General features: G+C 34.1%; 1 protein-coding gene across 1 annotated transcript; it reads right to left on the reverse strand.

Annotated features, from left to right (window-relative positions):
• Nucleotides 1-1459: 1459 nt before the first annotated feature.
• LOC129220852 (heat shock transcription factor, X-linked-like) lies at nucleotides 1460-13536 on the reverse strand. Its single transcript, XM_054855283.1, has 2 exons — nucleotides 13120-13536; nucleotides 1460-2110 (listed from the first exon to the last, which is right to left on the reverse strand). The coding sequence occupies exons 1-2, from the start codon at nucleotides 13534-13536 to the stop codon at nucleotides 1460-1462; spliced, it is 1068 nt and encodes a 355-aa protein (XP_054711258.1).
• Between the last annotated feature and the right edge of the window lie 1576 nt (nucleotides 13537-15112).

The raw sequence follows: 15112 nt of genomic DNA on the forward strand, positions 1-15112 counted from the left end.
TAAGTCGTTCTTACGGCAACGAGAACTGATGGGTGATTAATGGATTGAATTATTTCCACCACTATTTCATAGAGGCTATAATAAATTTTATTATTATCTTTCTACTTGTCGCTTCTGCAACCAATATTGCCATCCACACTAAGAAAGCATCTCGTAAATTGTTAATTTCGAAAAAACGAGCATTAAGTTGATATTTCAAGGTGGTCATACTGGCAATGTGTGAATGTTTTTCTTCATATTTTATTCAACACCAAGTCTAAAGTGTGGTGTTGTTTTAGTACGAGTACTGTTACTTATTTCACGTATTGTAGGATAAGTGTGGTAGGTCTTGCATATTTTCATACCAAACCTAGAAATTGAGTTAATTACAGTCTGACTACCGATGAGATTGAAAGGCAAGCATCTGGTTATACTGGCCATGTGTGAATGTTTTTCTTCATACTTTAGTCAACACCACACTAAAGACACTAAAGAGGAGTCTCTAGTGTGGTGTTTTAGCATGAGTACTGTTATTATTTCTATTGCTATAGGATAAGTGTAGTAGGTCTTACATATCTTCATACCAAACCTAGAAATTGAGTTAATTACAGTCTGACTACCGATGAGATTGACGTGCCAGCTTAAGTTTAGCCATTTTGGATCGCATTTTGCATTGCTGTGCCTTAGACGCATTTATTAATTTTTAGGGATGCCAGCTTTTGCTTATGTATGTTGGCCTTTAAATTAAGCAGAGTCACGTTGGAATTAGCGGAGCACGAGCATAAAATTTTTCTTTTTTTTCCCCCTCATTCAGATAGTCTCGTCTTAACTGGACTTTTGCCAATTCCATTCATCTATGATTAGACTGTACAAATAGCAAAAAATGGAGATACTGCTTTTTGGGTCACGACGGCAGAATACCACACTTGATCCTTGTGTGAGATATTGTGTGTGTGTGTGTGTGTGTGTGACAAAAATTGTGTTATAAAGAAATAGATTTACAGCAAACTTTCATGCAATGATTGGTTACCTCATCCAAGTGCGGCACAATTAAACTGCTGAAGATCTTTAACCTTAGTATTTTTTAGTGTATGCGGCATTTTCATTCGCTGGCGACCCGGTTGTTGGGAAATAGTTCTACATAAAATTAAATGAAGAAGCTTTATCCTTAATTACGAATGACAACATTTCCTTGTGAAAAAGGCATCATAATTTATATCATAATATTTAAAGAATGTCCATAAAGTTTTTGTCAATAAACCTTTAAATAATTCAGAAAATCAAATTTGCTCGTTTATAACAGAAAAGCTTTTTATTCCGACTTAAGTATAATGTAAATAACAGAAAAAATATCACATTTTCTTTGAATGCTTTTTGAGCACCTGTCTTTCATTAACTCTTGAGTTTTCCTCAATCAACGAGCGAACATTAGAATAAAATGCTCAAAATCCAATATAACTTTTCCCCATCGCAACTCAATTTAAGTTCCAGCTCTGGGGTACAGACTCAGTCTGTGAATATTCAGGCAACTTGGTGTATACCTTGCGCAAATTTCTTGACCATGCATCCTCAAGAAAGCTTCCTTAAGCTCAAGATATTCAGGAGACTCCTGGAACGGGAGAGTACTGGAAAGCATAATATCGGGGCTGGTATGACGGAGGAAAACTGAAGGGCTGTCATCTTCATAAGAATAAATCAGGTTCTGGTACCTTTCCGGATTTTTTAAAGTTGGGCACCGGTGACGACGTTGCTTCGACCTACCAATAAATCCTAGTTTGATTTTTCTCGCGGTTCGAATCTTGTTGGGATCACTCTTAGTGCCTGGCTTCCTTCCTCTTTTCTTCTTTGGGGGTGGCACGAGAACGACTGAAGTTGCTGCAGCTTCTTCCCTTGGAGCATTTTCTTCTGGTAGAGGTTCGACTGGTGAGACTGAAGAGCACTTGTTTTCTTTGCTGATTTCTTCAACTAGTTTTGGTGGCTCAACCTTCTTTTCTTCTGGTTCGTCTATAAAAATACTTTTGATGAGTCTGGGCTTTTGAACAGTTTCTTCGACGTTTTCATATGGGTAAATATTTTCTTTCGATGCTATTTCATCGGTTAGATCTTCGTCAAAGAAACTGGGGATGTATCCCTGAAAGAAAAAGCATGATTACATTATGCGCATGTACTGTTACGAAAATCAAATGAGGGCGTCACAGCAGCGAATCAAATCTATGAGACGCCATGATGTAGAGTAAAGGTATTGTTCAACAATCACCGCACTTAATAATGACCACTGTTTCTAACTGAAGGGTCACTTCCATATTTATCTCTAAATTAGTTTTAAACGATCATTATTCCCGTTTTACTTATTTTAAAACATTCAAACAAATTTCATCTCAAAAAAAAAGTGAGGTCGTTTTATAAATACATAGTTTTAATGAGTAATTTTTCATCCATATATCAGAATATTTAGGCAGTTAACTTTGCTAAATATTGGAAAAAACTAATTACTTTAAATAATTAATCAGCTTAAAGAATATTAAATTGGCGTACTAGCTTTTAAAAGAATCTGAGCACAGGAAGTGGGTGAAAACTGAATCCACAAAGAGATTCCATTACATACACAAAGAGGTAGATAGGTTCCCAGCGAGCAATAAGAGCTACTATTCCACATTCATGATAAATTTAAGGGAAACTAATGTAAGCGAGTTAAAAATCTGGCTGGATGTCATTTGGATACAGCTCATAAGTTGTAGTAATTCTTTAAGGAAATATTAAGAAGAATCACAAACGATTTCCTACCCAAACCATTTCCTCCAAGAATGTGATATGCCACATAATGTGAATTTTTCAGTAGGCCAATTTCCAACTTACAAAAAATATTTGTAGAATTTTTCAACGTTATTAACACATTGACTGCGTCGTCGACAGCCTATATATAGACTCCCTGCGCTCAATCTCCCTGTCACTCAAGTTGCAACTGTCCCTGTCATCATCGTCAACTAGTTCATCATCGGATAAAGTAACATGTTTCACTGCATCTTCGAGCGACATATTCTTACGTTTGCTCATTTTACGTATTTATTTACTCACAGATTACAGCACAACAAACTTGCGCGCTATCTCGTTTGATCGCGCGCACGCCTGCTTGCATCAGAAAATGTTTTCACGGCAAACGCAGTAGTGGCGAAATCTTGTGTTCGCTTTTTGAACCTTGTCTAAATGTTCGTCTATGCACGGCAGAACAGCCAGGAAAGACAAGGGAACCCGCTGAAAAAGCATAGTAACGTGTTGGCTGGAGGACGAGTTATCTCGTCCCTAGCGCATACAGCATAATTGTGGAGGACGAGTTATTTCGTCCCAGCAGTCGTAGCAGTCAATGTGTTAAGCATTCTATATTCTATTAAAATCAGATATGTTTTTCTACAAATGGCACAAATCATTGTAATGTTTATTTCAAATTTAGTTATGAGAAACAAAAATTTTGATTGAAAAGTCAATTGTCCTTGTGTCTTGTCACATTTCTTCCCCGAGCCCTTCAATTCCAGAACAAAAACCAACTTAACTAAACGCCCAATTATAAAATAAACACCATTTCAATTACGATACGGTAACCTATTTTTAAAGCCTAACTAATAATATACTACTTCTTATTTTTAATCACCTTTTGAAGTCGGTGCCTTTGTTAGAAGTTCGTGTAATTTCACTACACAATGGTTGAAGTCGGTGCCTTTGTTAGAAGTTCGTGTATTTTCACTACACTTTCGCTACACACTCGTCACTACACATGGTTTTTTTTTTTTTTGAGTGAACATTCAAAACTCAAAACGTGCATCTTTAAAGATTCCTATCCATATCTTGATATGAACACTTTGTACCTACCTCAGATAAAGCAACTATTTCCGACATTGCTCCTAGGAACGGAGAAGTTATAAAAATTCATTGTTTTTTTTTTCTTAGAAAGTGAATTTAAAGGCAGTTTGACTTATAAAACCACAATGTTTAAAATTTCCTAGGTTCAAACCTAAACATTAGAAAATTCATTGAAAAGATCCTCGTAAACGTGCCCCGGTCTACCCTACTTTAAAAATAAATGAGTAGGAAATGAGCAATTTTTGGTCCGCATTTTATGAGGAGCAGCTTTAAAGTGCAAGCTTAAAAGCCGTTGTTCTAAAAAAAATAATAGTTTAAAAAACTAAAAAAAACACGCTTTCGTAGCAAAATGAACTAAAATGTGAAAAATAGTCTTTGGATGATAGTAGTTGACCAATCACTTAATTTTAATGTAATACAAAAAAGCGTGGGGTGCTGTTTATTTACATTTTTGCTTGCACAACAAATGGAAGAAATTCAAGACAGCTGATAAGAAGCTCCCCACGCTTTTTTATATTACATTAAAATTAAGTGATTGGTCAACTACTATCATCCAAAGATTATTTTTCACATTTTAGTTCATTTTGCTACGAAAGCGTTTTTTTTTTTTTTTTTTTTTTTTTTTTTTTTCAGTTTTCTAAACTATTATTTTATTTTTCTGTTTTTTAGTCTAATGTTGGAGAATTATCAGGCAAAATTGCAATTACTTCATATGCATGTTTATTTACAGTTGAAGTATTTATCCAGAATTGACGAAATTATTTATAAAACGAGTGCGAGGTAATATCTTAAAGTTAAGACAATGGCACCCCGATGGGGAAGCTACTGTGAGTCATCGATGTATGTTTGCGGAAATCATATTTATATTACTTTGAAAATTTGAGATGCATTTGAATAAAAATTTTGTTCAACAATGGCCTGATCAGCAATGAATTTCCAATTGAAGGCTCACCTAAATTTTGGCATGAAATTAGTTAAAAACAATTATATTTCATGTTCTAATTACCTTTAATTTGTCTGATGCAGAAAAATTAAAGGTTTTCGTAATAATATATCGTAAGTAATATCGTAGGTATTTCGTAATAATTTTTAAATAATTTTTGCGAGCATTTTTTAATGTATTTTTTTTAATTTTTCCCTTTTCACATTGTTGAATTTATGCCAAAATATTGATTAAAATTGGAGGAAACTAACAATTAAAAGAGTTAATTAATTAATTTGATTATAGAATATTGCATTGTCATCGGGTTTGAGGTCGCGTGCCAAATTTCAAAAGATTCCGATTGCAGGAAGTAGGCGAAATTTGAGCTGCAAGATTCCGTTACAGGATACTTACATACAGGTGAAGCTAATAAAAGCGTGTTAAAAATGCAGTTGATGAAATACTTTTTTTTTTTTTGAAATTTAATTTAATTACTCTAAATATTACTCCGTTGATACATAAACTCCGTTCTCAAAAAATACCGTGTTCGTGAATGGTGATTGGGGTACATTAAAAATGTTGTGGTCACAATATCCTTCAAGTGAATCAATACCTCTTGACCAGGGGCTGCTTCGCTTCTGGTCTGGAACAAAGAACAGAGCTGTCTACAGGGCCCCATCCAACCGGTTAAATCACAAATAGTGGTAGTAGATCCGGGGGACCTTGGAGTGTGAAGTTTTCAAAAACTAAAAATGATTTTTAAGCAATCAACGAATTGTTTATTACGCTCATTCGACCGCAGTTGATGTTCCTTTGATTTTTGGACCGGGCCTCTGCTAGCACCACTGTCCTTCGGCTCCTGAAGGTACGGGATCACTTCCCTGATCCTGAGCCTCCTCCAGCAGCACTGTCCACCGGCCTCCGCTCCTCCTGTATGGTCGTCCATGTCCTATACACTAGGGTGGTTCGAAAAAATCAATTTCTTCATTTTGAAATCGCGTTACCGCTCAAAAGTTGTAGTTTGGTATCCTCTATTGGGGGAAAATAATTTAAAAAAGTCTAAGTCGACACCTTCAGTTCGCGCATAAGGTTGAAAATTTCAGAAAATAATGAAATTAGTTTTTTTTTTGGTATTTTTACTTTTTTTTTTTACAAAAAAGGAAGTATTGTATTCGCGAAAACATTTTCACTTAAGAATCGACCTTAATTTCCATTTTGCTCACCCCCAAATGAATGTTGAATTCTTTTTTCGACTCAACCACACGTGGATAAATGCCTAATAACGTATAGACACGCGAAATATCCATTTTGACGATTCCCGAGTTAGCTACAACGAGTTTTCTCGTGACGTCTGTATGTACGTATGTATGTGCGTATGTGCGGATATCCGTATTTGCGTATGTGCGTATGTATGTCGCATAACTCAAGGACGGTATGTCCTAGAAAGTTGAAATTTGGTACGTAGCCTCCTAGTGGGGTCTAGTAGTGCACCTCTCCTTTTGGTTGCATTCGGGTGTTTGTAAGGGGGTCTTTTTTACCTTTTTTGGGGAAAATCATTGTTAATTTCGATGTAAACTCAAGTGGTGTTACAATTTGGTGGACACTTGGCAATATATCGCCAGTCTATTGGTCGCCAAGTTTTGTCGCCAAGTTGGTGACAAATTTGGCGGTTTTTTTTAAATCTGGTTTCAATTTGGCCACTGTTGGTGATATTTAGAGAGTAAATTATTGAATCACATTAAAATTACCAATGATGGGAAAATGACATTAAATTGGAGTAAAAGGAAGTCATGTGAGGCACACATCAGCTCGTTTCATAATGCAGCAGCCATAAATTGTCAGTAAATAGCGTAGTTTAAACCTAAAAATTATTTTATAGCTTTTGCATAAGATCTTTAGTTTGCGGATACGCCTTAGATTGGGCAAAAGATATTAGCCCAATTTAAGGCGTATGAGCAAACGAAAGATCTTATGTCAAAGCTATAAAATATTCTTTTAAGGTTCAAACTGCGCTATATACTAACAATTTATGGTTGTTGCGATATAAAACTATTAAAAAAAATAATAATTTTATTATTTTTTGAAAAAAAACGATTTTTTTCGAACCATCCTACAACACACACGCGCTTTACACACTTACACGCACACACATATCCCTACATATACACACACGCCTACCCAAACATTCGCATATATACACACACGCTCCGTAATCCAAGAGGAGGAACATGATCCGAGTCCCCAGGATCAGAGGACACGGACACAGCCGCCCAGAAGGAGGAATATGTTCGAGAGGTTTTTTGCGTGATGGATGCTGTTTTTGTCCAAAGAAGATTGTGTAAATACGACAGAGCTGGGTATAAATGAAATCGATTCCGGGGGATAGGAGTCATTTGCAGAAACAAGAAACCCAACGAGTAGCGTTATATCGCTACTCGTGATTGCGGAAAACATAACTTGAAATCAAGATGTCAAAAAAAAATTTTTTTAATGAAAAATGTTATTCCATAACACGAAAACTTACCCTAAACTAAAAGTCATTGTATTATTATTATTATTATTATTATTTAGAACAAACCTTTAAAAAAAATTTTGTATACAAACTTTTTTTTTTTACCTTGCTTACAATTTGATTGAAACAACGATTACAAAGCAGACGTTAGTAGGATCTATTAACTAAAAATAATTAAAAAAAATTTCTTAGATACAAATACTTCAAATAATTGTCATACAGTCTTTGACAAACATATAATACAGTTCTACTTGAAGAATAAATACAACAGGGTACTTTCCTTATTTTTAAGAATTTTTCATTGCTTACCTGAACTGAAATCGGTCTATCTGTTGATAACAAGAGCAGCTTTCTAGAGTTTGACAACGCGTGGTGGATATGCTGAAGATATGTGTCCAATAGCAAAATGAAAGTCATTTGCTCCGAACACAAAAGAGTATTTTCGATTTACAAATTGGTATGGAAACCTCGGAGCTAAAATAATAGTCGAAAAAAAAGCACTTCGTCTTAACTGGCGATTTATTATGTTATGTGTTGCAATCAATGGATGGAACTGATCGCAGTACAAAACATACAAAATTAAATCGGATTAATTTTGCAGTTTAGATTCAATATATTTATTTTTTAACACGAAGTAGGAATGAGCAAGTAATCGAAAATTCATAACGTTTATCACTTCTGTATTCAGAACAATATTGAAGCTCAATTGGCAGTTCAATGTATTCTGGTGTTGTTCAAATTTGGAGTTTTTGGTTCCGATAAGCTGTTTTTCCTTTTACGAAGTAAAGGAAGTATTGTATTCGCGAAAAAAATTTCACACAAAAATCGGCCTTAATTTCCATTTTGTTCGGCCCCGAATGAATATTGATTTTTTTTTTTTCAACCCGACCACAAGAAAAAAAAATATGCCTAAAAACGTATAAACACCCGAAATATCCATTTTGACGATCCCTGAATTAATTACAGCGAGTTTTCTCGTGACGTCTTTATGTACGTATTTATGTGCGTATGTATCTTGCATTAGTCAAAAACGGTGTGTCCTAGAAAGTTGAAATTCGGTATGTAGACTCCTGGTGGGGTCTAGTTGTGTACCTCCCTTTTTGGTTGCATTCGAATGTCCCAAAAAGAGTCTTTTACACGTTTGTGGGTGGAAATCATTGTTAATTTCAATGCAAATTCAAGTGGTGTTATAATTTGGCAAACACTTGGCAGTGTATCGCCAAGATTTTGGTCGCCAAATTTTTTCGCCAACTTGGCGACAAATTTGACGATTTTTTTTTAAAGTCTGGTTTTATTTTGGCCATTAATGGCGATTTTTAGAGAGTTAACCATTGAATCACTTTAAAATGTCCAATATTGGGAAAATTAATTTATATAAAACGTTTTTTTGCTTAAGTTTGCAACAAACTTAGGGTAAAATATTTAAAATATCTTTGCTTACTCCAAGGCACTATTATCATTAAATTGGCGTAAAAGGAAGTCATGTGATGCACACATCAGCTCGTTTCAATAAAATTTTTCATTTCTCCTCTACATAACAAAGCTATTAAACAAAACTAAACAAGAATGAAGGTAAGGATTACTTCGAATTTGCATGCACAGGTGTAGACAGATATAACTAGTTGTGTTTTCTTTTTTTTTTTTACAAGTAAGAAAAATACTCCTTGTCATTTTTTAGAGTAGTGAAATACGCGAGAGCAGGGAAGATATGTGACCGATTACGTATAAAAATCTAGTTCTGTGAAAATAAAAGGCAAGGTGACAAGAAAAGCAGAGATCCTAGAATTCTAATTTTTAACACTCCAAGAATGTAGAATATTTGAAATTTTGTATCTAAAAAAGTGACAACACAATCAAATGTATTACCATAGAGTCCCGAAAACTCAGCCTAATGTGAACAGAAAAGGGACAGAGTTTGAAAGTGCCAGGTTGTCGGGAATGAGCACGTAAGAAGTTTTTCGCGCTAGATTTGTTTTGTCCTGCGCAAATACAGCCGAGTTTTTGGGATTCAGCCGGATTATTGAGGACCGAGTTTTCGAAACTCTACAGTAATTGACTACTCTAATTGCTTCTCCCTCTCTCTCTTTATCTCTCTATGTACATATCTATAGCGAGAAGATTAATTCGCCAAGCTGTCGAAAAAAAATTTCATATTGGTGAAATTGCATTTGCAAAATGTGCTCCTTAGGCTTTAATTTACATGTTGATCGAGCTTTTATTATTTTTATTGGATACTATATTTATTAGGCGAATGACGGGCTTTATATAACGTAATTTAATTATTTGGTAGATTAGTGTTTAACGACTTGTTTGTTAAACATCTACAGTGGCTCTCAAAAGTGTTCGTACACCTTGAAATTTTGTAGTAAAACCAAAATAACGCAAAACTGAATTCGAATATGAATTCCTATTTTTTTTCACACCATTCCTATGCCATTCTGAATAAAACCCAGTAATTTTTTTTTTTTTAATATTGCAAGATTTTATTTTTGAAAGTTGATCAAAAAATGAACAGACAGAGAAAAAATACATCACAAAAGTCATCGTACACTGAAATATTTTCGAATAAAATCATGATTAAAATTATCATATGTAGTTTTTTTTAGTATTTTTGCATTCTAATGACACTGTAAAGTCATTTGCCTTTAATTTTTTGTTTATTTTTTCCCCAATATTCTGCGTATTATTTTAAAATGGTAGGTATGCGTAGAAAAAAACAAACACGATTCGAAATTTGATTTTTTTCCCCCCACAGTAGCCATAAATTGGTTTGAAATGTCTCTAAATTAGTTACTTTATACCATTCTATAGTGAAGTGCTTGATAAAAGGCTTTAAAGACAAGAATCGGATCGAAAACAAGGTAACAAAAGGTCAACTGGCTAAGTTAACAAAGCGTGATCGGAGGTTTACAGCTAAAAAAATTGTGAAAAATACACATTTGAGTGCTGAAAAAGTTTCTGCAGAATTGAATGAAACATTTTACGTTTAATTTTCGCCTAAAATTGTTTGCCAAGGTCTCTGATTAGCTGGATTAGATGGGACCTCTTCCCGCAGAAATTTTCTTGTTCGTGCGAAAAACAGAAAGCTTACGCTTTCCGTCGTAAAATCAATGATCAATAAGCTCAAAACGTTTTGGAACAACGCCTTACTTATAGATGAAAATAAATTCAATATTTTGGGTTAAATTGTTGTATAATTGTCAATAGAAGAAAAAATGAGGAATCTAATCTTAAGAACTTGGATCAGTTTATCAGGACGGTGAAGGTGTACTAGTGTGAGGGTGCATAACAGCATCAGGACTTAGAAATTTGAAATTTTTTGATGAAATATTGAATCATGCTGTTCATTTAAATATTTAAAAAAACAATTTTAAACTATTAGCCCAAAATTTGGTAATCGGAACCAACTTTGTTTTTTATCAAGATAACGATAAAAAACACTCGTTTGCGTTTGATGCCTCAAAAATTGTTCTTAAACTAAAAAATATCTCCTCAATCGCCAGATTTAAACTTAATGAAACATATTTGGAGATATCTTGTGGCTAGATTACGAAAATACACCATTGAAACAAAAAGCGAACTAGAAACAGTAAGACTAACTTAATGAAACATATTTGGAGATATCTTGTGGCTAGATTACGAAAATACACCATTGAAACGAAAAGCGAACTAGAAACAGTGAGACTAACTTAATGAAACATATTTGGAGATATCTTATGGCTAGATTACGAAAATACACCATTGAAACGAAAAGTGAACTAGAAACAGTAAGACTAACTTAATGAAACATATTTGGAGATATCTTGTGGCTAGATTACGAAAATACACCATTGAAACGAAAAGCGAACTAGAAACAGTAAGACTCGAAGTGCGGCTGAACTTTTATTAAGAAATTGCATAAAAAAAGAAAGAAAAAACAATGAAATCTATTCCCAGACGTTTAAAAGCTGTTGTTGATACTGCATGATATTCTACTAAATAATAATTTTGTAAAAAGTTAGATTATTTACTAATTTTTTGACATTTTTTTCAAAGTGTACAAAGACTTTTGTGAGATACAATTTCCGGCACTTTTTGGTTTTTCATTTTTAAAAAATTAAGTTTTAATGTTTTACTAAAAATTTTCGTGTAGTTTTGTTAAAAATAGATCATAGATCTTATGATTAAATACCTATTCCGAAACATTAATTCTAATCAATGGATAGGGGCCAATTTCGCTGAAAGTCGTAGGTGTACGAACACTTTTGGGAGCCACTGTAGTTTCAAATTTCAGCTACAATATTTTTGGCAACGTTTGACACAGATATAAGCGCTTTGTCAAGACTAATTTAATTAAAATTCTGAAACCTCTCCCAAGTGTCCTACGTTGTGGTAATTCTCCGTTGAGTTACGATAACGTGGTTGCTTGATGAAATTTGAGAGTTTACTAGGAAAATTATTTTGAACTTGAATGGAGCTTTTTATGATTTTTGAGTGTTTAATTTATTTATTTGGCGGAATTTTTGCTTTTTGATGGAACTTTTGGAACGGTTTATAACACCAAGATTTTTGAAAAATTGGAGGAAATTCATCAGAAGATGGATATGTGTGCGCCGATTTCCCGGAGGAAAACATATCGATGGAACTGTTGCTCCATTTTTGTTTCTCGTGATTTTAATTTGCATTTCAATGTAATTATCATGTTAGTTGGCTGTTTTTTTATTTGTCGGATTATTTTACTTTTTAACAATTTATTTTGTAAATTTCTCGTTTTATTGTAATTTTTAGTCTTGTTTAATCGCTTCTTTTGTGCAAAAAGTAAAACTTCTAACTTTAAATTTCAGCAGCATTGTTTTGGACTACATTTGATAGGAAGATAAGTGCGCAAAATAAGTTTTTAGCGACTAGTTTGGCGAAAAAATTTGAACACGCGTCAAGTGTACACGTTATGATAATTCCCCCAAAACTTGCTACAAAAAGAACGAAAAACTTGATCTATTCAAAAATTTTATAAAGTTGTTTATTTGATTGTTAGACAAGTAATTTATATCGGGTCGCTTGGCGACATTGGCAACAAATATTGGATACGGTGGATTATTTTACACTTTAATGGAATTAAAGTTAATACCTTCATATTCCATTTTTTTATTAGCATCACAGCACATTTAGTGGAATTAAAATTTATTTTAATGCTATTTAATAGTTATTTTATTTCATTGCTTGAAAATGTTAAATTTTAATGAAACTATCAACGGCTTTTGCAGCCTAGTTTATTTATTTGGTGGAATGTTTACATTTTAGCATGGAACTTTTGATCGGGTATGGCGATAGATTTTTGAAAATTCCTCACAATGACGTTACCGTAGCTCTGCATATCACACTCCAAATCCAACGAGGCATTTTCTCGAAACCAATCATTTGATCACAAGAAGCATCTGAAAATTTTAACCATATTTTAAAAATGTAGTTTTCATTCTTTGAAGAATGAACAACATTTTGGATTATAGTACAAGTAATTACTTGTATTATATGCATGTTATTATTTTGAAAGACTCATGTACCTATTTGTGCAATTAGTGCACAGAGAACTCAACAAAGCATACCACATTCTGAATTCTTTGCCTTTCCTTTGTTTTCAGTGTTTTCTTTTTAGTGAGATAAATCACTTCTGCATTGAGATTACGAAGGTTGAAGATATTTAGATGATAAAGATATTTAGGTATTAAAGACATTAGAGCGATATTTGGATGTTATTTCCAGAAGCACTCTCAAAAAGTACAAAATATATTTACTTCAACTGTTTTTTCATACCAAATACTGAATTCTTTAGCAATGAGAAACTTAATGCTAAAAGTTAAGAAGTAATATTTACCGGTGACCTTGGGCCATCTAAAAGGTAATCATTTCGGTCCTTCAGAATTCCGGACTTTCTTACCACTTTATCTAACAAATCTGGTCTATCACGTTGAAAGTATGAGTTTGAAAACTCATGCAAATCCGGATTAGCCCTGTACGCATGTTTATGGGCATGATCATAGACTTTTCTAAAGCCGTACAAATTCAGTTGCCTCACAAAGCTTGAAATGTTATCTGTTTTAAAAAAATCACTTTTAATGCTCATGAATTCATCCTTAAATAATGAATAGCGAAGTAATACAGATTTCCCATCCGGACTCCAGCTCACAGCACCGCTCTGGCATTCATTTGCTATTTTATACAGCTTCTGGGGAAATCTAAGTGGTGGAATGTTTGACATATTTTGTGGCTTCATCAAAGATCTTTGATACATTATAAAGAACTTCCAGAGTCAATTTTAAAAGATTGACGAGTTTCGGTATAACTTCAAAAGGACTGTTTAAAAAAATCCAACGGAAACAAAAAAGAGCGTTGTATAAACCTTTAGTCATCTAAAAATATTTTTTAAAACGAATAGTTCTTCACAAGGTTGCCATGGATATAGTAAAAAAAAGATTAGTTGTTGGTCTTTTATTCATTACTGTTTTTGTTAATTGGTCACGTGCTTTAATACATTCAATTTTTTCTTGTGTCATTTGCAAACCAAGTAACTAATTCCATTTTATTACCTGGGTGTTATGGCACCACCTCCTATATAACTATGTAGGAATTGGTGGTATAATCGTCCCAACAGAGTGTTACCGACGCAACAGACGGTGTTGCGACGAGATGTGTTGCGACGTCATCGTTATGGGTGGTATATTTGTCTGAGTGAGCAATTAAGGATTGCTCATTGCTTCTTTACAACGACACAGAACCAATTATGTGTGTGTGTGTTTGTGTTGTCCCTGCTGAACTATATGGTGTGGCTCTGGTACGTTGAAGCTTGACCTTGACAATGTCTACTTCTTTTAGTGGAAATAGGAATGAGTGATTGGCGCTGAATTGGGTTGAGGAACTTTCGCAGTAGTTTTGCGAAGATACTCTAACTGAAATCTACGACAGTTACATTTCTCTTTTTTGCTGAATTTTCCCAAAAAAAAGTAAGTATTATCAATATCAAACGTCAACGAATAAGAGTCACGCTATGACACTTACACTCCTGAACTTCGATTCAAAACTATTTTGGGCTCTAGGCGTGTGCAATAGGGTGTATCGGAAAACCTTTTCTTGGAAATTCAAAATTTTTAGTTGAAAACAGTTTCCTTCAGTCAAAACTAATACTTTTAGTCGGTGAAATTGATAGAATACGGGAAAAACATAACATGGACACAGAAAACACTTTTATTTTCCCAACAGTCATTTTTTAATTAATTTTTTGAAATGTCCGATTTTTCAAACAAGCCGTGGTCTTGATGACGTCACAAATGATGCTCTTTGGCGCATCTTTCCACCGCATTTCCACGTTATGATAATCAAGAAGCGAGTTAAAACTGTGCTCTACGCTTACTATCAACCATATCGTTGCCAATACACGTGAATAAAGATAGGAATTAAATATTTTGCTCTGTGAATAGCAACACGAAATGGCATTTCATCATTTGTGATGTCATCGGCAGAAGCTTAAACAATGAAAGCGCACCGATTTAAGTAATTTTTTTAAAATATTAAACTTAAACAAATTATTTTAAAAATGGTCAGATCCTATGTTTCTAATCATGCTCTTTCAGAAAAAAATACTTTTATAAAATTTTGGAAACGACCCCATTATGGGTTGCTGTTTCATTCTGGTATGATCGGAAAGGATGGAAAAATGTTGTTTGCAGAAGTTATTATGAGCTTACTATTGAACCCGCACCTGATAGACTAGAATAGCGTAGGCAATGTGTGGTGAACGAAAGCGGCGAGTTTGGATTGCGAAGAGCTCCGAAAGCAACTGCTTGCAGTTCCCAGGGGTGGGCAAGCGAGAG

The sequence above is a fragment of the Uloborus diversus genome, chromosome 4 (genome assembly GCF_026930045.1).
Source record: "Uloborus diversus isolate 005 chromosome 4, Udiv.v.3.1, whole genome shotgun sequence".
Taxonomy (NCBI): Eukaryota; Metazoa; Arthropoda; class Arachnida; order Araneae; family Uloboridae; genus Uloborus; species Uloborus diversus.